The sequence below is a fragment of the Takifugu rubripes genome, chromosome 2 (assembly GCF_901000725.2).
Source record: "Takifugu rubripes chromosome 2, fTakRub1.2, whole genome shotgun sequence".
In the NCBI taxonomy this organism is placed as follows: domain Eukaryota; kingdom Metazoa; phylum Chordata; class Actinopteri; order Tetraodontiformes; family Tetraodontidae; genus Takifugu; species Takifugu rubripes.
In genome coordinates, this window is record NC_042286.1 from 4,408,081 (window position 1) to 4,431,587 (window position 23,507).

The 23,507-nt window shown below is 47.5% G+C and overlaps 1 protein-coding gene across 1 annotated transcript; it reads right to left on the minus strand.

The window, feature by feature from the left end:
• Positions 1-16,509: 16,509 nt before the first annotated feature.
• On the minus strand, positions 16,510-20,183 carry LOC101079047 (eukaryotic translation initiation factor 4 gamma 3-like). The gene is made up of 10 exons (XM_011614024.2): positions 20,178-20,183; positions 19,280-19,582; positions 19,066-19,194; positions 18,631-18,840; positions 18,384-18,488; positions 17,982-18,306; positions 17,717-17,895; positions 17,537-17,621; positions 17,201-17,338; positions 16,510-17,069 (listed from the first exon to the last, which is right to left on the minus strand). Exons 2-10 carry the CDS (start codon positions 19,571-19,573, stop codon positions 16,951-16,953), a joined length of 1,584 nt encoding a protein of 527 aa, XP_011612326.2. The 5' UTR covers positions 19,574-19,582; positions 20,178-20,183; the 3' UTR covers positions 16,510-16,950.
• Positions 20,184-23,507: the final 3,324 nt, after the last annotated feature.

The window sequence follows — 23,507 nt, forward strand, 5'->3', positions numbered from 1 at the left end:
TGCTACATTTAAATGCTAATCAAAACAAAGTTTATCTTCTCTTTTTAAAAACTCACAAATATGAATAATAGGCTGCCAAACACATGATCCACTGATGTTACACAGCTCCTGTGTTTATTAGATATATCACCAAGGCAACAAGTGTAGCTCCATTAGAATTCGTAATTAATAATATATTCTCAACTAGCTAGTAAACTGTTAGCATTAGAGCACCACTGAGAAAACAATGTTGAATTTAAATTAAGTAAACTAGAAAAAATAAATGTTTTTTAGCGACTGATAGACCACCGATGGCTGAAGAGAAACAGTAATAAATACTTTCTGTTCAACTTTTCTCCATAAACTCACATTCCAGCACTCATGGAGGAGAACCCGGGTCAATATTTACATGAATATCAAACTGCTAAGCCCATGAAAACACAGCAATTGCAGATCTCTAAACAAAACTAGGTTAATGTCTGATGATAGATCTTTTTTTGGGACTAAACAACCTTTCAGAGGAACCCCCCCCCCCCCCAGTCAACGCTGGTGTGGAGGAGGCCTGCTTTACAGAACCATCCTCAGCAGTGCGGCAACAATGGAGCTGCCTTCCCCCAGCATTCACAAGTGAGGACACTTTATGGACCTCTGGAGGCACTGCGTGACCCTGCCTGTGACCGGATCGCTAAGCGGAGACCAAACAGACCAAACTGAGTAATCTGGTTCATAATTACAGCAGAACAACAGCAGAGGAGGAAACAGAGGGTTCTTCTTCCTGAAGTTCCCAATGAGCTAACCACTAATTACACCTGTGTGCCAAAGCCTGCGCAGCTTCGGCCTTCCCTCCACATTTTTAGTCATTTATTTGTGTTTTTGGATGCTCCGGTGCTGCACTGGAGGGGGCACATCCACGGCGTTTAACCAGCCGGGGACCTTTCAGACACCTCTGATGTCCATAAAGTCCTTTAAGAGATGAGGTTTGGAGGTGGGAAAAAAGGCCTCATCCTTTCGTTTTTCACCCTCTGTGATAACAAGGCCATTAATTCCCTGTTATCCACTCTCCCCCCAAGCTTGGGCTTCCTCCCCCTCCATGTGTGGTCCTCTCCGCTTGCTCTGGTGTGGCCCAGAGCTTCACAAAAGCCGGCGTTGAAGGTAGCGGTCATCCCTCTGCTGGGCACCGCTGTGACAGGAAATGGTAGAAAGCCCATTCTCACCACTGAGAGGACCTCACCGGGAGAAAAGGGCCAGTTTGCTGTGGTGAAACTGTTCATTTTGTTCTTTTCTCATGGTAAAGGGAGGAGGGGACGACTCCACTGTTGCTGAAATGACCAAAATAAGGTTGCAGAGTAAAAGGCTGAATATTACAAGAAACAAGGAAATATTAAAAAGTATAGTTTAACAGGAGTTCGTGTCCCTAAATGATAAGGCCCCAAAACCAATAACAACCATTACAGATTTATCTTTCACCTGTGATCATCCTGGTTTTCCACCAATCAGCATTCTTCAGCTCGTGGCCACGCCCCTCGGGAATTCTGGGAAATCTAAATCGTTCCTGCCCTCTGAGGTGTCTGTCTGGACTACAGCAGCTCTGCAGGCCACCCTAAAACTCCACAAAATCAAGGGTTCAAGCCCCTGCGTGGTCCAGAAGATGGTTGGTGGAGGAACCGGGAGATGCAGATGTTCCCTTGAGCAAGGCACCAGACCGCTACGAAGAACTGGTGACTTGCTTGAGGGGTGTAAGCTGCCTTCTCCAGTCCGCTGCTGGGAGAGGCTGCAGAAAGGCTAAAGTGGTCCGGAAAATGGTTGTAAATGAAAGGTTTCGTCATCATTTTCCTTTTTCTCAGGTTTTTTTGGAGGAACATGAGGAACTTCTGCCGTGAAAACAGTGAAAATCACCGTGTGCTATGTGTACTGTCACCACTAGATGTCACCAAACCACACACAAAGCAAAGCCATGGCTAGCGTCAAGGGCTATTTCTGACTGCTAAATTGCACCACGACTGTCCGTAAAACCGATACAACCCCAAAGAAACTCAAATAAACACGAGCAGTTCCGCTGGTTTGTTGATAAAAGGAGGTCCAGCACACCACAGCACCACTGTTGTGTCCTGACTGGGACAAAATAAACCAAACACCTCCGAGACTTCGTAGGCGCGAAGGTGGACGGCGCTGACTCTCGCAGACAAAACAGGCCGCGGCGAGGACAGACGGGACCCGTCCAGGCGCCTCCTGTTTACAACGCCGTGGACACGGCGTGAGGAGATAAGGAGCGATGGCGTTCGGGCCCAGATGGCTCAGATTGGGAGTTTGGAGGTGGAAAAACACAGTGGAACCGGGCGGAGGTGGAAACGCCGCGTGCTTTGCAAACAGGGGGTGAGGCAATGTCACGCGGCCTTTTGAAGCCCTTTGGGACGCGAGGCTGTGAAAGCTGGGGGACAATGGGGAGTATGAGAGCATGAAATGGAGAAAACCCAGCATTGTGATGCGTGGCTCTCCAGCCTGAAGGCTTTACTCCTCTGGGGGAGTTTTGGCAGCGGCCCCGCTGAGCGTCTGGCCCGCTGACAGCTGGCGGCAGCGCCGGAGCGTTCTGCATGAGGAGGTGACCAGATGCAGCTCTGATAAGAGCTTTAGGTGGCTCCTCAGATCCTTCACCCCTAAATCCACCAGCACCACTGTGGTTCTGAAACTGGTGCAGTTTGGACCTGTGGTTTCCAGTCTGGCTCCTTTTGGGACAGAACATGTCGTAGAGAGCGCGTTGGTCGCCCCCTGGTGGCTGACCAGAGCAAACTCTGAGGTTCTTTATTAAGTATTCTTGGAAAAGACGGTGATCCGGGATCGAAGGCCCCGTTTAACTTTAATATTTTTAATTTGGTTTGGGCCACATTTGTGTTTTCAAAATGGTTCTGTGTTCACCCGCTTCCATGACAACTGGCTGCAGGCTGCAGAGAGCATGCCGGGCCTGTAGGTGGTGGTGTTTGTCAGAACGTTAGCGATTGACTCAGTGGGCCGATTGGCCGACTTGGTCTCCACTGATCAGTGTTGATGCAGCAAATCCACATTTTGTAGGAGGAGCGATAATAAGACTAGCAGAGTCAAGTCGCTCGCTAGTTGACCATAACTGTAGTTATGGGCTCCAATCTCGCCCCGTTACATCGCTGTAAAAAGGCCTTAGAGGGCCTAAAATGGAGCAATACGGAAACGATACGGTTCCATCGTTGAGTGGTTCAAAAACAGCCCGACATCTGTTGCTGTGTAAACAAAAAGCAAAGCGCTTTCAGCAGTTTGGGGTCTACAGCTAACAGCTAATGAACTATGAGCGCTTCTATTAGCGGTCTGTCTGCGCGGATGTTGTTTTTGATGCACAGTCGTCTACAGGGGGAACTACTTTGCTGTGAATTCTGAAACTGTGTAAACGGGTCTGACTCAGGAGGGAATCTGAAGTGTTTTCTTACCTATAAAAAGTGCTCTTTGGTTGGCTGGGTTTGGTTTTCCTCCACTTCCTCTGCTGTACTCTCGGGAAGGCTAACATGACACGATGCTAACATCTGCCGTTGTGTTGCCGCGCAGCAACTTCAAAGCTGAAACTTGAGGCTAGGGGCTCACATCAAAGCAGAAACACTGTCAACAACGCCAATTGCAGAGAATCTGATCCGACAATGACCCTTCTGTGCAGAAGGGTCATTGTCAGTTTGACGTGTCAACAGAGCAGAAAACAGCTCCAAACGACCTCCTGAGGAGACATGGTTAAGCACCTCGCTGAAACCAGATGTTTATGAAGTCATAAATCAGGTCAGTCGGCGCTGAGAGCTGTTTATCTGCCAGAGTGAAGACGCCGAAGGCAGCTTCAAATGCACGTCTCAAACAGCAAAAAAGAGCTTACAAAGCCACAGGTATCTAATATAAGTTGACTTATTTCACCATTTTATCACAAGTCAACAATAATTACAGCAAACAGCTACAGATAGCAGACGGCTATAGCTGTTAGAACAGCAGCACCATGAGTTATATTTAGCTAACATGCTAAACAATAACACCGTAGAACATGTTCAGCCAAGTAGAGGATGATTTTGATAAGCAGTCTGTGCTAAAGATTAGCGTGCTAACAGCTGCTAAATAGCGCTGAAAACCCAGACTTGTGGCAAAGATATTATATTTGGTCATAAATTAAAGGTTTTATCATCATTTTTGAGGAATATAACTAACTCTGTTCAGTTTTTGAGACGTTTATTGAACCAAAACCTGAAAGTCCAGGTGGAGCTCAGAGAGACCACCAGCGCCTCTGTCGTCTCTCCGGGAGACATTTTCCTCACCAAGTGTGATCAATGAATAATGCAGAAAAGCCTGAAATGTACTTATGTCATTAGAAATCCCCCACAGGGAAGCATAAGCTGTGCTAAATTTCATGAAAATCCATTAAAGCTGTTGGCGATGTCCAAAAAAGGCTGAGATGACCTTAAAAATCCGTCCGAAGCAGCTTGAAATATGTCTAAAAGAAACAAAATGAGACATTACTTATGACCACACACTATTTAACAGCCCCATAAAAGTAAAAGTCAACAACAGCCATGTAACTTGTTAAAAGTCATGATACATGAGTGCTGAATTGAATATTTAATATGAAAACCACCATGTCCATGTCTCCACGGTAACACTGGACCAAAGTGTGAGGTAAAACCCGCCCATCCCTGACCTGGCTCCCTCTTCAGCATCTTTCATTCCTGGGACTGATGTCATCAGCACGCAGCCAAACAGCTGGAGGAAGAAAGGATCATATGGAGGTGAAGGGAGAATAAGAGAGGAGGGGAGAGGTGTGGAGGACATGTGGGAGGACAGGATGATGGCTTTAGCAGGGAAACGGGGGAGGAGAAGCAGCCTCGGGACTTCACAAGCGCCTTTTGTTGTCTGCTTGTGTGGTATCGACTGTAACTGCAGCAAAGATGACAGTGAGCAAAGGTTGAGCAAGGAAGGAAGGAAGGAAGGAAGGAAGGAAGGAAGGAAGGAAGGAAGGAAGGAAGGAAGGAAGGAAGGAACAGTGAAAAGAGTTACTAAACTTAGCGTGAAAAGAGGACAGACGTTCATCACGTAAAGAGAAATACTTCCCCCTGCTGGACAGTAAAATGACTGCATCTGTGCGAGCTCCGTTTTGTTTCTACCACGTGGGGGCGCCAAATACTCTTTTCTGAGACGTCCCACTGGCGCCTTTTCCAGTTTTGGCTTTAAAGTTTGAGCCACATAACAGCCGAGTCCTAATTTAGACCAAGCCGGAGGCCTGACGGCAAACAGGTGGGGGACGTCACCAAATTCAAGCTGTGTTGACGCCACACGGCGGATTAATGAGATACATACTCATTGTTTACGTCTTTAAATGTGTTCAGATGTATTTGATGTGTGTTCCCAGCAACGCTCTGTGTCACCTTAAACCAATTACGAATTTGTAGGCCTGGTCTTTGGAGCGGTGAGACGTTATTTCTGCCCCCGTCCCGCCGCGTCGCTAACAGCAACAAAGCCACGGCCTCCATTTGTGACGCGTGTTTGACAGGCTTTAGAGCTTTAGCTTTGCGATAAAAGCCAATGATCGGGGACACGACGGGGGCTGAACATGTGGCTGCACAGATGTTACAGTGGAGTAAATAACGCCAGGCTGGAACAAACCCCCCCCCCCCCCCCCAAACAGAAATGCTTGCGGTCTCCTCTGAGAACAAAAATGCAGCAACAGATGCTGAAAGACTCAGACACTCGATTTGTCTTTTGTCCAGTTTGAATCAGTTTTTTTCTCTTTAATCTACAAATAAAAAAAGAACCCCCCCCTTCCTCCCCAATGCTAACGTCTCAGCCTTCAAATAACAGGACAGAGTTGTGGGAGACGGTTGGGGGGCCGTTGGACAGTTACATGTGACAGAAAGCGTCCTTCAAGTATGAGGGGGTGCAGGAGTTCACAACCTCGGGATCGGCTTCTTGGTGGGGGTGCGCATCTAAAAAAAGAAAGAAAGAAAGAAGAAAGGGACCAGACAATTGAGCACTCTCTCCAGAGCTCCGGCCTCCGCCCGTCCACCACCCCCAGCAACGCCACATCCCATTGAATAACGGACACTTTGATCAAAGGGGAATTCCAGCTCTCCGTCCCTTGCTGTCCCTATCAAGTCATGCTCATGTCAAGTGGAGCGAAGGATGGACGCATACTGGATATTCAGCCCGGCATCCTGATTACAACACAATGGGCTCTCACGCTGTGTCAGTTATGTGTGTTAAAGCATCCAACCACTGCTGTGTACACAGACGTGCAACACACACACAGACACAGAGGACACGCTCCACAACCGTGACCCCAGGAGCAGGTGGTGTGTGGACCAGGAAAGGTTCTGGGCCAGTTTAACTGCACGGGTCGGGTCAGGGCGAAACCTGAGGAGGACTAATGCGCGGAGGGAGAGGAAATTAGAGATGCTGGGAAACATGAATCTGGATGAGAAACCGGCTAATGTGGAAGATTAGAAAACGCGAGTTGCCTATTTTGGGGCCTTTAATGCACAAACTGTAGCTTGCGTCAGCTACAGTTAGCGTTAGCTTTGTCTGTTTCCTGAGCTAATGCAGACATCCTCTGATGTTTAACAAAAATAGATGAGACATTGTCTGAAATTTGCCCTAAGCTGCTTTATTAATGACCTTGCGAGTGTGCACACATGAAGCCTGTGGTCCGATTTAATGCTGCTACAACAAGCGGCGAGTCGTCTCACACCAACTGACCTTTAAAAATCACCTGATTGTCCAGTGGTTCCCAAACTGTGGTGCGTGTTCCATTTCTGGTACTCAAGCGCCATCTGACAGAACAGTAAGAATTTTAAGGCTGCTAAAGGAACAAAGCTAAAATAAAAGCTGAACACCAACACATGTTGAGGACCTAAGGATGTGTGCTGTGTTTCATCAGCGGGATCACACACACACACACACACACACACGAGGTCAGAGAGAGTAAAACTGACTGTTTATAATACAGTCAGTTTCCTGGTGTTTGTTTTTCCCCATTAAGGACGGCCTGGCTCCAAAAACATCTCACACTTCCCAAATGTCTCTCATTTGCTTTTTAAGATCCACACACACACACACACACACACACACACACACACACACACACACACACACACACACGGTTTTTCAATAAAGCCTCTTCGATTTGAAAGCATAACTGTGATGACATAACAGGAGATGTTTTCTCACACTCGATGAAACTGAATTTCAAGAGCAAAGAACGTGTCACGTGAGCCGGTGCTTCCTGTGACTGAGGACCGGGTTTTAATCCGGTCACGATGAATCAAGGCGCCGCTCGCTGTGAAGGCGGCGCCTTGCAGTTCAATGGGCTTTTTTCACGGTCCCTGTGACCTCCTGCAGGGCTGCTGTGTCACATTAACTGCACATTTTCCCCACCGACCAGGACTAATGAGGGGGCAGAGGTGGGCCGGCTGCTCCAGGCTTCTGTTGATCCTCACCTTCTGGTCGGAACCCTTGTGGTAACTCAGGTTTTAGATGGTAGAACATGAAATACTTGGCAGGAGCAGGTGAGCTCAGACTCCATCAGGGCTGGACCACCTCGTAGTGGCAGCCAGTATCTCCCTCCTGCCAGCGCTGCAGTTTTTCCCTCGCCACCTGATTCAACGCTCCACATCTGCCCCGAATTATCACGCCAGCGGTTCTGCCCTAACACCTCCCCCCGGAGCCTGCCAACAAGGGGCAGATCCCAGCGACACAGATGCTCGGCCCGCAGGAACGCTTCACATGTTCCACACAGGGAATGCAAAACATCCTCAGCGCCCAGCGCACATCTGGGAGGCAGCTGTGCCCTCAGCAGACGAGCGACGGCACGGTTCCGCCTGCCTGCTCGGACGCCGCCGCTGCGCTCGAGTCACCGCGTGGACCCGTGTTTACACAGCGCACATTGGTTTTGTATACGGAGGCCGCGCACACGTGTGCCTGTGTGTAAATCCGAATGGGTGGCAGCAGCTTTGTGGGTGGAAGGGGAGCGGGCGACAGGCACAGCTTCACAGACCTCCACACAATCGGCCATTGAGAGGCGGGCTGTGTTTGGAAAGGCGTGGAGGCCCAACGTCCATGAAAGAAGAGGAGTTGGTTCAGGTCAGTGGAAGACAAACACACAGACGGACGCAGATGTTCTGACCGCCGCAGAAGCTCGCTGTGAAAACAAAACGGGGAGAGCCAAGGAGAAACTTGTGAATAAACCCAAAAGTGTCCGTTTGGTGGCTCATTTACTGGAGCAGAGTGGAGCCAGCCGGGAGGTCACGGGGTCGTCTCGTGTTATTCTAGTCTGAGAGAACAAATTGTCGATTTCTTTTGCATGGTTTGAAAGGGTGACATCATGTTCACATCATGAGAACAGAGCAGCATTTCCAGTTTCAGCCGGACTCATGACTCCTCTAATGACCCAAGATGGCCGCCAGAGTCTTTATTATAGCTGGCAATGAACATGCTGAGAAACAGCTGCTCTGACTTCCTGTAAACATGCAGAATAGTGCGATCAATAAGGTGTTTTGAGACATTCTGATCAGATGTGATAATTGGCAAGAGGGAACAACATTCCAGGCCTTGAGCAGATGCTCCTTGAATCCTCGACCATCAGGAGGCAGTACCACTTATGTCCACTAGGCGCCGCTTGTGGTCCGTCTCAGCTCCAGCCAGCCTCATTTGACCAGTTTTAAACGTTCTGGTCTGTGAAAAGTCTGATCTCTTAGACCTCCACTTCCTCTGCAACCCTATCAAACAATGATGGCTGAAATATCAAAGGAAAGTGTGAAAACATCTGATTTTGCTCTCAGTTTTTCCATAAACAGAGTTCTGAAACAGAGTTCTTCTGCAGACATGCATAAACATGCAGGGCATGCACACACAAACACATTATGTAGCCTGAGATGCCTTTACTGTAGTGTGTCGCGCTTCAGGTGGCCTCGTTCTGGAGCGAAACAGCCATACTTCTGCAAAACGACACTGGGCAGCTGCAGCACACACGTGACCAGGAAGTCTGCAGCCATTGTTGTTTTTATTGTTGTTGTCCTCAAATCACACCAGGCTACCGTTTCCCCTCCTCACTCCAGTGGATTTGTTTCCCCCCAAAGGCACAACCGGGGCGGCGTTTAAGAAGTCCTGCGGGACGTGGGGATGAGAGCAGGGTAAACAGACACGAGAGGGGCTGTAAAAAAGCAAGAGCCTCGGAGATGTGAGGCTCCAGGTTCCACAAATACACGGAGGGCCTTTTTAATGACCAGAATCAGTCATTTGTAGGTGATGAAGGGAAGAGAGCTACAAAAACAAGCCTATTCTCACATTCGAAAAGGTCGCACGCATGTTATCTTAAGGTCAAGGGCACAAAAAGGCTATAAACAGAATGTAGAACCAGCGTTAGAGGATGCAAGGCGCTAATAATCTGATGTGTCCCACACGTTCATCACAGTTTCTGTACATTTACAATCCTGTTCTGTTTCATAGTCTAAACTTGATGAGGCTAAATGGACCTATTGAAATTGGAGCTTAACCCGGCACCATCGCATGGGCTGCTGCTGCCCCCTAGTGGTAGAAATGACAAACAACAAATGGACGAGTCCGTATGCTCCACTGACACTACAAAAACAAATCAGGATATATCTTTTTTACGGTGGGGGAGTTCTGGCTGCTGCTGCTGCTTATTTAGTTATTTTTATGACAAAATTCCCATGTGGCCTGAAAATGTACTGTAATACTCCTCTCCTCAGCCCCTGACTATAACAGGAGTTATCACAGTTTTTCATGGCACAACTTGAGTTTTAAAATGAAATACTAGAGGAGTGTGTGTGTGTGTGTGTGTGTATGGGGAATGGGGGGGGGGGGGAAAGGAGTGAATCCTGACCATGCAGCCGTGGATAAGAATAAGACGAAGAGTTGTTCACGAGTCATTTCCTGTCTGGATGCTTTCATTTTCCTTCATTTCTCTGTGGGTTTAATTCCCCGGTAACTCCGGCTGACAGCCGGGGTGCTGACCCGTCTTCTCATCATGGTAAATAAGCTCCTTCCCCTCCGCTCTGAGCAATCCAATAAGCCGCCCTGATTGAGACGTCAGGACAAAACCAACAAAGTATGAAATGTTTACGTGGTAGTCAAACACTGTTCTGTTGTTGGAGGCATAATGATTATAAAGGGGGGGTATGTGGGGGGGGGGGGAGGGTGAGTCAGAGAGGGAAAACCAATGCTGAAGATGCCCCAACGAGGCCTTTCAGAGGTAACTTCGTTCAGCTGCATCTCCTGGACTGATTAAGGAGGCTGTGCGGTACATGCTGGGTGTGTTCTCCTCCGTCCGCGTGTTTACATGTGTCGGTCTCAGGGAGGGGGGCTCAGGGAGGGGGGCTCGTTGGATATAAGACGAGCGATCTCCCACCTCTGTTTAATCTGCTCTCCCTCCTCTTTTCTGAATGAAAGAGTAAGTGGGCTCAGGTTGTAATTACTGTAATGAATGATTTGGCTTTACCTTTCCGCCTACGCAGCACGTTTTCTGCCCCCCCCCCCCCCCCCCCCCCCACACACACACACACACCCTATCTGTTCCTGAGATCCCCTTTCACCCCTCCCTGTTCCGCTGGAAGTGGTTTGGCTGTTCAGGCCTCTTTGTTTTTGGTAAGGAGATCCCCTGTTTATGTGGAGGTGGCTGTCCCCGGGTGTTCATCTTTTTTCCCTCTTTCTTCTTTTCTTGTTTACTTTGATCTGCTCCTCCCACTCTCCAGTGTACCCGTGAGCGCCCGCACGCACGAACGCCGTCCCCATCAGAGCATCGGCGGCAGAGAAGAGTGAACATGGCGCTGTCTTTCTGTGTGCACAAACATGTGGTTTTCATGCGTCTTTGCTGGTGTGTGTCCTCTGATGTCAGCTCTGGGTCTAAGTGGTTTTGGTGCCATCGGGAGTCTGCAGGAGTTTACATAATGCAGCGCTGGCTAACATTATAATTGAAATGTCACTTCAAACCTCAATGTCCATCTGCGCTGACTCAATTTACACACACACACACACACACACACACACACACACACACACACACATGCTCTCACAGAGCTTGTGCCTCCAGAGCCCCAGAATAGCAGCATAACCATGCACACATGGCAAAAGTCATGTTTACATATGGTCATTATTGCACGCAGACTTTGTTCTTGCCTCTCCACAGCCATTTTTCTCCATCAAAGCTGCGTTAATTCAACATCCCTGCCTTTCCCCACCTCTCTTTGGATTAAAAGGGATTGAAATGATGGGTATTTACATTATAAACAGGGTTCAGATGTTGCGTGATGTGGGTCACCCGTGGGTTCGGAGCTTCGGGCGCCACACCTTTGCTGTCACAGCTCGTCGCGGACATGTCTGCCTCAGCATCTTGGACGCTGGGACTCAGCATTTGGGGAAGCAAAACTACGTGTTGAGCAAGTTTATATCAGGGGTGAGTTGAGATGGGAAGGAAAGGCAGAAAGTGCACAGCTGGAGAAAGAAAAGGAAATAATCTGCAAAAACAGCTCTGTGGTGAGAAAAAGAGCAGCGTGATATCTGATGCAACCCAGTAGATCCTTTTCTCAGCTTTACTGCAGAAACAGGACGGAGTCACGTAAACACGGCCGAGGTCTGATGCCTGGACTCGTGCCTGCCCTTTGACCCTGACATCTCCTGGCTCCCTGGGTCACCGCTGGGCCGCTCCTACAGGCGTGTTCGGCGTTGGCCGTCAGACCCTCTGAGCTCTGCTGCGATCAGGAGCCGAGAGCCTTCCTGCCTCCCCCGGCCCTCCTGAACTCACCCCCAGCAAAAACAGTCCAGCAGTGGGAGGGGTGACCCCTGGGTCTACAGGCAGTTCACGGAGAGTTGAGTCAGCTGACTTAGGTCCTTCCTTGAACACACCACGGCCTTCAGCTGATAAAGTGAAGTGCTATTAACTCACTGGGAACTGGTAAGAAGATGGCATGTTGTACGGGTTGTACTGGAGCTCCTGACGACAGATGTTGTGACTCCAGAATTTCCAAAACACTTTGTCACGCTATAAAAATACATCAGCATATTGTAGCCAAAGGAAAGGCCATGCTATCCTATTAGCCACAGCTTCTGTACTTGTAATTTACTCCAGATTATTTATTGTTATTTTATCAGTAAAACTAACTAACTAACTAACTAACTAACTAACTAACTAACTAACTAACTAACTAACTAACTAACTAACTAACTAACTAAATGCTGTTCATGTGGCAACTGAAGCTTTCTGTTTTGTCTCTGGGTTGGGAAAGGTCTGCTTTTCCTTTAATGGCCACCAGCAGCCCTCGGTAAACGTGCACACTGTGAGTGTCTGGGGAAATCCTCTGTTGAAAAACTATAAATTAATTTTTGACAAGACATTACAGTCCGCTTCCTCACAGAGCGCCTTTGTGCCTCTTTTCAAACTCTGCGGTTCGTCTTCCAACCCTGCGGCTGGGACAAAAGTGGCAGCGGATCTGTGCCTGTTTTTGTTTCCTCGCTGCGTTCAGGCTCTGATACGATACGTCTCTGAGTTAAATCACGCGGCTCTACACCGACAACATGCTCCCTTCACAGCTAAGACCACATTTGAGATTTAACAGTTTTATTTTACAGGAAACAGTTACAGAAATCCACACTTTTAATGCATCCCAGTCACTCTGGGTCCTACATTTCCCATGAGGCAGCAGGCAGGGCCTTTCCTGAGACCCCACGTGAATGCTGTTAATGTTTGTAACCCAGTCTGCCTGTTTGAACGTCGTTTCAGCTCCAATCTGAGCTATTTTTCAAACTTTGAAATGGCCCCCCCAGAGCCACAGAAGAGGTTACACAAATATTTTCACAGATGGTGTTAAAATTGATGGAGTGGCACTTTGACCTTTACGGCCAAGCTCAAATCCAGGCTATAAACTCTCAGATAAGATGCTAAATTAGTGTTTTGTCGCCAATTCCTCAAATTAAAAAAGCCCTCAGACGTTGATGTCAGACCCTCGTCATGAATGTAATGGTTTCAAATCCTAGCACGACGTCTCCGGGCCACCAAACACCAGAGACCACAGCACAACAGCAGTTTGTCAAAAACAGCATCTTAATGCTGCCAGCCAACTTTACCCAGGTGCTGCTTGCGTTACATAATCGGTGGGTTTGACCACGGGCGACAGGTGGGGCGAGATGTGGGAGCAGGGGTCTGTCAGCTCACACCAGAGCTGCCAACGAGGAGGACGGGGCTCAAAATGAAACACCCCTGTTATTGATGGGAGTGTTTCCAATTAGGAGAGCGGGCTGGCGAGCAGCAACGCTCCATCAGGGCATATGAGACTGGACGCCTCCTGCTTATTAAGCAGCAAATAATGGAAGCGGACCCTTAACCTGTAAAAAATAACCCCTCCCCCAGGCCCACTTATCTCGTCCTCAGGTCCTGCTCACAACAGCCCAGGGAGAGGCATGTAAATCTGGCCCCCTTTGAGTGAGCAACAGGCTCCGGAGAAAATAAATCTGCAGAGGTTCACGGCAAGTTCAGCCAAGCCACAGCTCGAGGCGTTCTCTCTCTCGTTACCCCTCCTGCTGCGAAAACGCCGTGGCCTCCGCCAACGCGACCCTCTCTCCATCCCCGACTCTTTTACAGTCCCGTCCCCGCTGCATACTTGCTAGTGTCACAGACAGAACAGGCGACAGAGGTGTCGTTGTTCTGGCAACGAGCTCTTGGAGGAAGAGGGACAGTCCCCTCGCTCCTGTTGTGTCTGGGCTCTTTTGGTGGAGCGTCGGACTGGATCCAGACTGGATCCCATTACAGAAGGGGGCCTTCATTTCTCACACTTTGGAACAAAACCCCCGTTGGTGTCTTCACGATGGACGCTTTTCCATTGTATGTGGGGATTTTGCTCTGTCCTCTAACTGCAGACGGAGCTCCACACACACCGGTAAAGTGCCATACAACCGGTTTTAATGTATAAAATCTTGGCATTCTTTTGCCACCCTCCCCAGCAGCACCATACCGAACCTGACATAAGAGCAGATTAGGATAACACGCCTCAATTAAGGTGATATATTATCAGTTATCGATGGATACTGCAGGTCTTCATCCAGAGTTCTTTATAGTTTGTACCAATTTGGCCTCTTTAGCAGAAGAAAAGTGTCTGCACATAAAGAACAAACGCAACCATGGCAGCAGAAAGTGGATTTTTCTAGAAAAATCGAGCCCACCAGTCCAAAACAAAAGAGCAAATTCCTGAGGAGTCCAGTGTTGGACACCAGCTACAGGTTTTTGGCATCTTAGTGAAACTGGTTGAGCCCCACACAACTGAGGTCAGCTGTGAAAGTTTATGAGTGAACTTTAAGACCCGGGATTTGTGTTGTCTACTAAACCCTTCTCTGACCTTTATGAATATTGGCCTTTAATTTGCTTTCACGCTCAAGGCATTTCAGGAGGCGGAGCTTCAGGTTACGCTGCATTAATTTCTGGGCCTAATCCACTTGATCCAGGAGAGTTAGATTCTAAACAACTCGTTTCATGAGCTGGATCTTGAACGTTGCCCGCTGGTGCTACACGTCGGCGAGCTCGGTGTTGACATTGTTGAATCCCTTCCTCTGATGTGTGTGTTTATCAGGCAGGAGGAGGCCTGGTTGCTGAATACTTGCAGACGCCTGATGAAGACAGATGTGAGGACACACCGTCCAGCCTAACCCTGCAAACTCTGACCTGTGGTGCAGGGGTCTAGCTCCAGATATACGAGGCTGCGCCGCCTGATTTGGTGCAATCAAAGGTATCTGCGGCCTCCCTCTCCCACAGCAGGAAGTGCCATAAAATGGTTCAAACTGAGGAAAATATCAGTTTGCAGTAAACAAGCGGGGAGACAAAGGCCTCATTGTGGCTGCGTTCAGCTCAGATGTTCGAAGAGTTTTGACCACGCATGTGCAACAGCGGGTCCACAGTACTGTCCATTATTCCAAATCACCGCTTCCCTGTTTATGCTTCCAGGACAAATTGTGTGAGTAATTGTAGGTAATCTGGCTCTGACTGTCATTAACCGTCCCGACTCCTTATCTCCATCCCATAATACCACAGATGCCTCCCTGACAAGTGCCGAGGGTGTCTGAGAGTGATGTGCAGCTCATTCAACAGGGCCTACTTCTTAATCCCCGGTCGGGAAGAGAGATTCTCAGTTTACACAGCGAGTGGTGGGAGTGTTAGATTACCGTCAGACCAGGAGGCAGATAAATACGGACAAATGCTAATGGGCATTACTGCATGGATGCACACGTAGGCATGTGCACTCCTGCAGGGAGATGCTGACTCTATTATGGAGCAGTGCTGAAATATTCTCTGCAAATTGAATTTAAAAACAGAGGCTACTGTCCCCTGGTGGCTGATGTTGATATGGAGCTCCTTAGCTGTATGGTGGTCAAATGTAAATGGTTGACCCATAAGCTTCAACAAAGCCTGACAGAGCTGGAAGTTAGAATGAAAGGTCTGTAATTAGTGAAGAACTGACCAGTCGGCGAGCGTCGCAGCAGCCTCGGGTGGGGGGGAAGCTGACACAACAAATACACCCAAGTGGGCTTGATCCAATCCACTTTTAACAACCAGTAATTTCATGTTGCATTTTCAAGCATGAATGCCCAACTGTGTTTGCTCTGTGTGCACTCTGACCCCTGTCCCTCATCCCCATGACCAACCCCCACCAGTTCACCTCATTCTGCAGAATGTGGCCCAGCTTAAACTGGCCCTCTCAACACGACAAACTGCAGGCCCCCCTAATCAGCTCATTTAGGGCAGATCAATGGCACCGATGACAAGAGCCTGGACCGAGGCCGCGCTCCTGATGAAGGCCGAACAAAAACAGCCTTCTTAAAGGATGGCCTCGGAGCAAATAGCCCGCGGGTGAGGGGGTCAGGGGGTTGGTGACCTGAGTGGGTGCGGTAGTCGAGGTGTCCGGCTGGGACCATGCGAGGGGGTAGGTCTGCGTCCCCGGCGTTCCCCATTGGTGAGCCAGCTGAACAAACAGCTAGAAACAAGGCCGAGCTACAGTGTGGAGAAATGCAGAGCTGCAGCACAGAGCTGGTCCACAGGCTGACTGGAGCCCCGGGACAGAGGGAGGGACAGCGAGGGACAGAGGGATTGATAGAACGAGGACAGAGTGGGAGACAGAGTGAGGGACAGAGCGAAGACAGCAAAGGAGAGAGCGAGGACAGAGTGATGGATAAAGCAAGGACAGAGTGAGGACAGAGCGAGGGACAAAGGGAGAGTTGTCTTCTCTGGAGAAAAAGAGCCTGTCTGATCACATGGAAGACACAAATGCAACTGCAGTGTGGACATGCATGTACACATGCTCACTCACACACAGCATGCATTCCTGCACACACACACACACACCCACACACACAAACACACACACACACTTGTAATTGTGTGGATTACTATACACAAACACTATTTTTACATGTTTTGAGTTTACATTTCTAATATTATTTATGATCAATGCCACATTGTGGACACAAGTGAAGAAATGGAACCCCCCACTTCCATCCCATTACATCAAGCTTGAGTGTGTTTTAGTATCACTAAAAGAACAAATATAAGAAATACGCTCAATATATCAGAATCTATTTTACTTTATATAGCACTTTATTTTATCATTAAGCATTATAAACAATTAATACTTGTTAGAGATTGTGCTCTCTAGGTACTTGTAGTGTAAATGTTTATAACTGTCTTGAACATTCAACCTCAATAAACCAAAACTCCTTTAGAAAGTAAAACATGATGATCACATCAGGATAAATGGTGCCAGTTGGGACTATATTACCCAACTTCACTAAAACATAAATGATATTCAAGGACTTGTATCAGACAGATGATATTACTGACAATGAAATAATGTAGATTTAAAAAAAAAAAAATATATATATATATATTTTGGCTCCCCAAGTTCAGTTTATCCGTCTGTTAGCCTCTTGGAGCTACTTGAAGAAGTTGGTCACGGATGTCACATTAACTGAGGATGACCTCCATTTGAAGAAGGTCTCATCCTGGATGACTTCTTCATCCCACAGCACATCAAAAAACATCCGCAGCAGACCTACACGGACACACACCAGCAAAAATCACAGGAATAAGTCAATAGAAAAACACCACTGGCTTCTGAATTTGTAGTTCAAAGTTAAAATGAACAAAGCCGTGACCGTTGAGGTGGATAGATGGGACACTCACCATCAGGTTGGTCTATGTGGACCACCAGTTGCTGCACAACGTTCAGAACCACCAGCTGCTTGTGGTCATCCTTGATGAACCTCTTGAGGAGGCTCGCTCTGTCGAGCAGCTCATAGGTGTTCAGCGTATAAACCCCACCTGACAACACAAACACTCTCTTCACACCACTGTAAAGAAACTGAACACATCTAATCATGGACCATAAAGTGTCCCAGACTGGTTTTGTGCTCACATAATGTAAAACAGACGTCTATGTGGAGTAAAACTAATGAATCATGTTTTTGGACAGAAACAGGCTGAGTTTTCTGCCTCTATATGACATTATAGAACACTTACAGTCAACAATGACTGACTGGCACACTGCTCTCATCAAGGCCCTCACAAACCCGTCTGATGACCTCTGCCTGTTGTTGAGGGTGTTCTGGGAGGGGGAGAGGAACCTTTGTTAGTTTCATGCCTACAGTAACAATCTCTCCAGACAAATCCAGTTTAAAGGTCATTCTCATCGGGAGTTACCTGGATCCACTCTTCTAATTTATCATTTACAGGGTTGTTCTGGAGGAGTCTTTTCAGTGCTTGATACACTTCTTCCTCATTGCAATCCACCATTCCACCATTCACTGGTGCCTCCTCCTTTGCGAACAACTCTGATAAGGGCTTTGAGGATCCACCTTTTGGGGTGGTCTTGTGTTCAACTGCAAAGAGCAACAAGTAGTGAAAACCCCCATCCAGATGTCTGCTTTAAAAATGCACCCAATCTTTTGGTTTTTCAGTTATTTACCTGTAATTTTGTTGACTTTAATCTGTGTTCCTCTGTTTATCTTTTGTTCATCCAGGTACACAACAGGTTCTCTCTCTTTCGGTCGCCAGGTGTTTCTCATGCTCCTGTATTCATATTTTTCTGGTGACCGAAAAGTTGAGCTGCTGCCCCTATGGTACCGCTGCTTCCTGTCTCCTTCACAGTTGCGTCTGGAGTCCTGGTTGAACTTCCCAGGAATCGCCTTCTTCAACTGGAGCTGCTCCCTCTCTTCAGCCTGCTTCACCTCTTGGTGAAGTTGCTGGATGGTTTTGGGTCCTTCGTCTTTCCTTCGGGGCACCCAGTTGTTCTGAAGGCCACACGTGAGATGTGATGAGAATTCAACTTGCAGACTATATTCATGATTTAACCATCAAAGAGTCTCACCTTTCTTAGGGCCACAACATCCTGCAACATGAATTTGATTCTTGAGGACATCTTCTGCTCCTTCAGTAGGTTGCATATGTTGCTACAGTAGCTATCAAGTTTTGGCTAAAAGGAAGAAAATAATAGGAAGAAAATAAGAGTCCCACTCATTCAGTTTATGCGTAGACAGTGTGTGAGTGTGTGTGTTTGTATGTATATGTGTTTGTGTGTGTGTGTGTGTGTGTGTGTTGCGCACAGCTCTCCTTACCCTCTCAGTCCCAGTGTCCAGGTCCTTCCCCACTGTGGACAGGAGCTTGCACACACACTCCAGAGAGTCCTCGCACTCGTCCTGGAGGAGTTTACCTATGCAGGTGTGTATGATGGGCTCCCAGATCATCTTCAGCTTAAAAAGCTCTCCGATAAACCTCACGGTCCCCAGCAAACGCACACGGGTCTTGTGTCTGGTCTGCTCCAGGTCCTTTGGGGGCAGATTTGCATGTATTCAATTTAGGTGAAACACTGTAAAGGTTACATTTAAGTTTATGTTCAAAATCGAACTATTCTACCGTTCTTGCCAGTGGAGCAAGCACACTTTTGTAGGAAAAACAAAAAGTTCTCATGAAAGGTGCATTGATAAAGCTGAGCTTCAGTCCAATAATTGCACTGGCATATTTGGTTCTGCTGTAGGCGTGCCGCTACTCACCTCTTGAACAGACACATCCTTTTCCTTTTGTGTCAGGAGTCCACAGTTCTGGAACTCCATCTGACATCTTGTGAGCAGACGTTTATGGAAGAGGACGAAGTCATTGCTGCTCTGGGACGAGACCATCAGCTGATGTGGGAAAGGTTTGGCATATTAGTAACAATAATCTGGTCCAAATTCAACCAATCGTACGGACAAAGAATGCAGAGTTTACCCCCTTCAGATGGTGACACATCTTAGCATAGGTTGCGCTGTAGCTCTGCTCAGACAAAGCTTTGTTAACGATGAGCTCAACGACCGCGTTCAGCGTCTCCTCAGTATCGATGTTGAGCTCATCCACCTGCTTCATGAGGCTCTCAAACATCTCAGGGGTGAGCTTGTTTAAAATGCCCCGAAAAGTTCTGATGACCTTCTCAGTTGCCCCTGCTGTCCGTCCATTTCCCTCGCCACCACGCTGGGGGCTTCCGATGGAGGGAACCTGTCCTGCCTGGTAAATGTTAGTGGTCATAGTTGGAGTCTGGAACCACAAGAAAAAACAAACATTTGCTATAATTTACAATGACAAGTAAATTTATACTGTCAGATACAAATACACCATCTTCTTTGAAGTGTTAAATGGTTTCGAGTTCATTTTTACTTTACAAAGCCTGAGGGAAAATTCCACCCTAACGTTTCCATAATGGCCTGTTTTTTTGTTTGGGGCTTTGAATTAATTGAAGAATATGGAGGTGGCGGTAGCTATTGGGGACTGGGCTGAGGAGCGGAGGGTTCTTAGTTCAGGCCCCAGTGCAGACAAAGCGAGGAAGGTAGTAGGGGAAGGTGTAAGAAGCACCGCCTAGTCAGAGCACTGCCAAGGTACCCTTGAGCAAGGTACCAAACCCACAATAGCTCACATAGGGCCCTGTGATGAACTCAACCAGGGGTATACCCTGCCTTCGCATATATGGGTGCCCTCCCCATGACCCCGAAAAGGATAAAGCGGTCATGAAGATATGAGAATATGAATACTTTTGGTAAAAACGCTTCATAGTTTCAAGAAAACTAAAAGTGCAGCCTTGTAAAAGCTCAGTGGAAGTGATCTTAAAACTATCAGAAAGGGAGAGTTCACTCACTTGTAGTAGAAATTTAGTATTAAGACTGGAGTTTTGCTGGTTGTTCCTTGAATGTTACGATTAGCATTAACTCTTAATATTTTAGCAGGTGCTTTTTATAGGATTAAGTTTAACTAACCTTCAGTTGGATTTAACTATGTAGACTTTAGGTCTTTTATGTGAGATCTTTTGCCTTTAATTCAATAAAAAAAAACCTGTCTTTCATGTTGAGACTTTGATCCTTTGACCTTTGATGTGCTCTGTGACTCCGCCTCTCCAAGCAGATCCCCCATCTGGCTTTGTGCTTATGTTTTAGTTCTAACAGTCAATCCTCCATCTACTTTGTTCCTTAGAAGTGATCTCGCTCTCATCAGTTTTATTCCATTAATTAAACCAAATTCATTTCTACAGTGTCCATAAAGAATTCCACAGGTCTAAAACCAACTCATCTGTGTTCAATTTGATTTGCAGCAGTTGAGAAGCATGTGTGAAGCATTTGTTCATTGTTTTATTTTTAGTTTCTACAGGCTGTAGATTATGAGCTACTTCCTGTTTATCAGACTACACATCAGAATCACATGACATGGTCGTGTGAGTCCAGTGACCAATCAAAAAAAAACCATGTCTCAGCCAATCACAAACTTGGTCCTTCTGCAAAAAACAATTCCGATTGCAGGCACGCTAGAAGATTGATGAGAAAACACATTTCAGGTTTTAATATTGCAATGAGGGCAATTTCTGAAACTTATACAGATCAATCATTAGGGGCACCGGATGCTATTCACAGGGTTTTCTTTATGAGGACCTTGGAAAATGTCCTCACAATAAAAATGTCCTCACACGTTAGGTTGTTTGTCAAGTATTGTCTTCACAAATATAGCAATACAAGAATACTTACACACACACACACACACACACACTATCTCATGCACACTCCATGACTTCACACAGCCTCTGTGGCTCTCTCATCTCCAACAAAAGGCCTGTGTCTATCTGGTTTCTGCTCAAAATAACAGTCCTCTATCTTCATCCTATTGATCTCTGCTGGTCAGTTCCTCCACAAACCATCCACTGTTTCTAAAAATCTGACCCGTTTGACATCCATCCAAGGGTTGGCACATTCCAGGAACTATTCCATATCTGCGGCATTATCCATGAGCCATTCATCCTTTTACAGTACCGATTATGTAAAATCTCAGGGCAAAAGCCGAGATTGAGGAAAAAAAGTCTGCCTGGACCAGGTCAACCAGAGACCCATTCCCATTTGCATGTGGTGCAGTTCTGGTGTAACAGACTCAAAGAAAGATTAAACTGCACACACACACACACAGACACACACACACCTCTTGATGGCACCCCTCTGACAGCCTGTCAATCAACCCTTCAATCCATCACAGCCTCTGGGAATACTGGTAATACTGGTGTAATGGTGAGAGTTTTTTTTCTCTAAACTTATTGCATTTTTCTTTCCTGGATTTTGAGAAAATTAACATAAAGTGTCGTTTATCGGGGTGAAAGAGGATTTTCGGTGAACTTATGTTCAGGTAAATGGGTCAAATTGGGTTGACAAAAGTTAGATGCACACTTGCAAACAAAGACACACACTAAGCTGTCCCCTGCCTGAGGAACTGTGTGACGGATGTGTTCACTATTCACTCCCTGTACTCCCTCCACATTGTGAGGACACAATGGACAGGAGGTGGTGACGATGGGGCGGAGGTTCTCCCCTGCTGATCTCCAGTTTCAGGTGCTCTGAGGGTGGCCGTGGGCGCGCGGCGTGGGCGGAGACGGCTGCTGATTGTGTTGTGGGAGCAGGGAGGGGCAGCACTGGCTTGTGCCCTGCACACAGGATTTTCACGTGTTGCAGAGAACATTTGGAGAATCTGTCTGGATCTCATGGCATGCCCCCCCCCCACGCATCTCCTCTTTCACCTGTCACCACCGCAATCCCTCAGACGTAGACGAGAAGATCATTCTGTAAGAGACGACAAAAATAAACAGCAGACGGACAGATGGAGGGATAACAGAGCAAAGGCCTTAGTGTGTTATTACATTGATTCCTATTAATAAGCAGTTTATAGGTGAAACTTCTGAATTATTTTTATATTTTTGATATTTATCTCCTTGCTCAGTACAGCCCTGAAGGTATGGCCTGGTTGGTGGGAGGACTGGGAGGAGATATTTCAGTTCTGTAAACACTGTCAGTGGAGCACATGGTCAACATGGGAGGGGTAAATTCAATTTTCACGCTGCATATTCCTGACGACATTCCCCAACAAAATCGAGACCAACGTTTCGAAGCGGTTCGAATGTCTTCGGAGCTGTGAGAACTTTCTAGGCAGGACCGCTGCGAGTCGGCCAGCTGCTGATTGTGAAACAGGAAGACAGGGACAACTGCCTCCTGGCCGGGCTCTACCTGACCCAACCACCCCCACCGGCTTCCTTTTCCACGAGTGGGGACTTCCAATTCCTCTTGTGCCTGGCTTGACTTCCAGCAGCATTCCTAAACATGTTCCCAATAGCAGCTAAAACCTGCTCCCCCCCCCCCACCATTGTTTGTTACTTTATAAATCCTGCACACTGACACATGATACCTGGTATCAGCCATCCGTTTGTCACCCTTGCGTCTGTCTAAGTTGTCGTGTGCTCTCAGGGTTGAAACACTCCCCTCCCCATTCATGCTGTCCCCTCCCCGGGGCTGTGGGGGGGCCACAGAGACGGGCGACTCCTCTGAGCCGCCCTCAGGATATACACGTCTTATCGCGTCCGTGGGAGGAATCAAGACTAAAAAAAAAGTGGGGCGGGTTAACGATTGACAGACTGTGACTAACATTGAGCAAGGGGAAGGAAAACCTGGAAGTTAACTTTAAAAAAATACGTGCATACTTTGTGGAATTTAGCACCGCTCCAACCGGTTTGGCCTTGTTTGGCCAGAAATGTGAGCTCGCTGCAGCGTAGCACATGAGGTTTTAATTTGCTGTACTCAAAGGATTAAAAAAAAAAGGTTATAAACAATTTGGCAGCAGCGTTTCCTTTCAGGCAAATGTGCTGGATGTGTCCAAACAGTGTCAGAAATCCCCTCCTCCAGGAAGGAAATCATGTTGGAAGAGGAGCGACACCAGGGGCCGCGGCTAGCTAGGGGTGAGAAACAAGCGCATTTGTGTGTGCCAAGACAGGTGAGGGTTTGAATGGGGGCACGTCAGCGTCTATGCTGCTACTTGTGGCTCCGAACATTACAAAATCAGACGCAACCAGACGTGAATCAGTTTTAAAGCTCCAGTTCTCCATCCACCCTATAACCTCTCCCACAACGAGGAGGAGAAGAGAAAGTAGCATCTTGGGGGACGCTGA

Bases quoted from the DNA above. Each gene is read 5' to 3' on its own strand.
- LOC101079047 (XM_011614024.2), bottom strand. From the start codon at position 19,573: ATGACCACTAACATTTACCAGGCAGGACAGGTTCCCTCCATCGGAAGC. The intron at 19,195-19,279 runs GTAAACTCTGCA...TTCCCACATCAG, and splicing joins TGTGTCACCATCTGAAGGGG to CTGATGGTCTCGTCCCAGAG. The intron at 18,307-18,383 runs GTGAGACTCTTT...TGTGGCCTTCAG, and splicing joins ATGTTGTGGCCCTAAGAAAG to AACAACTGGGTGCCCCGAAG.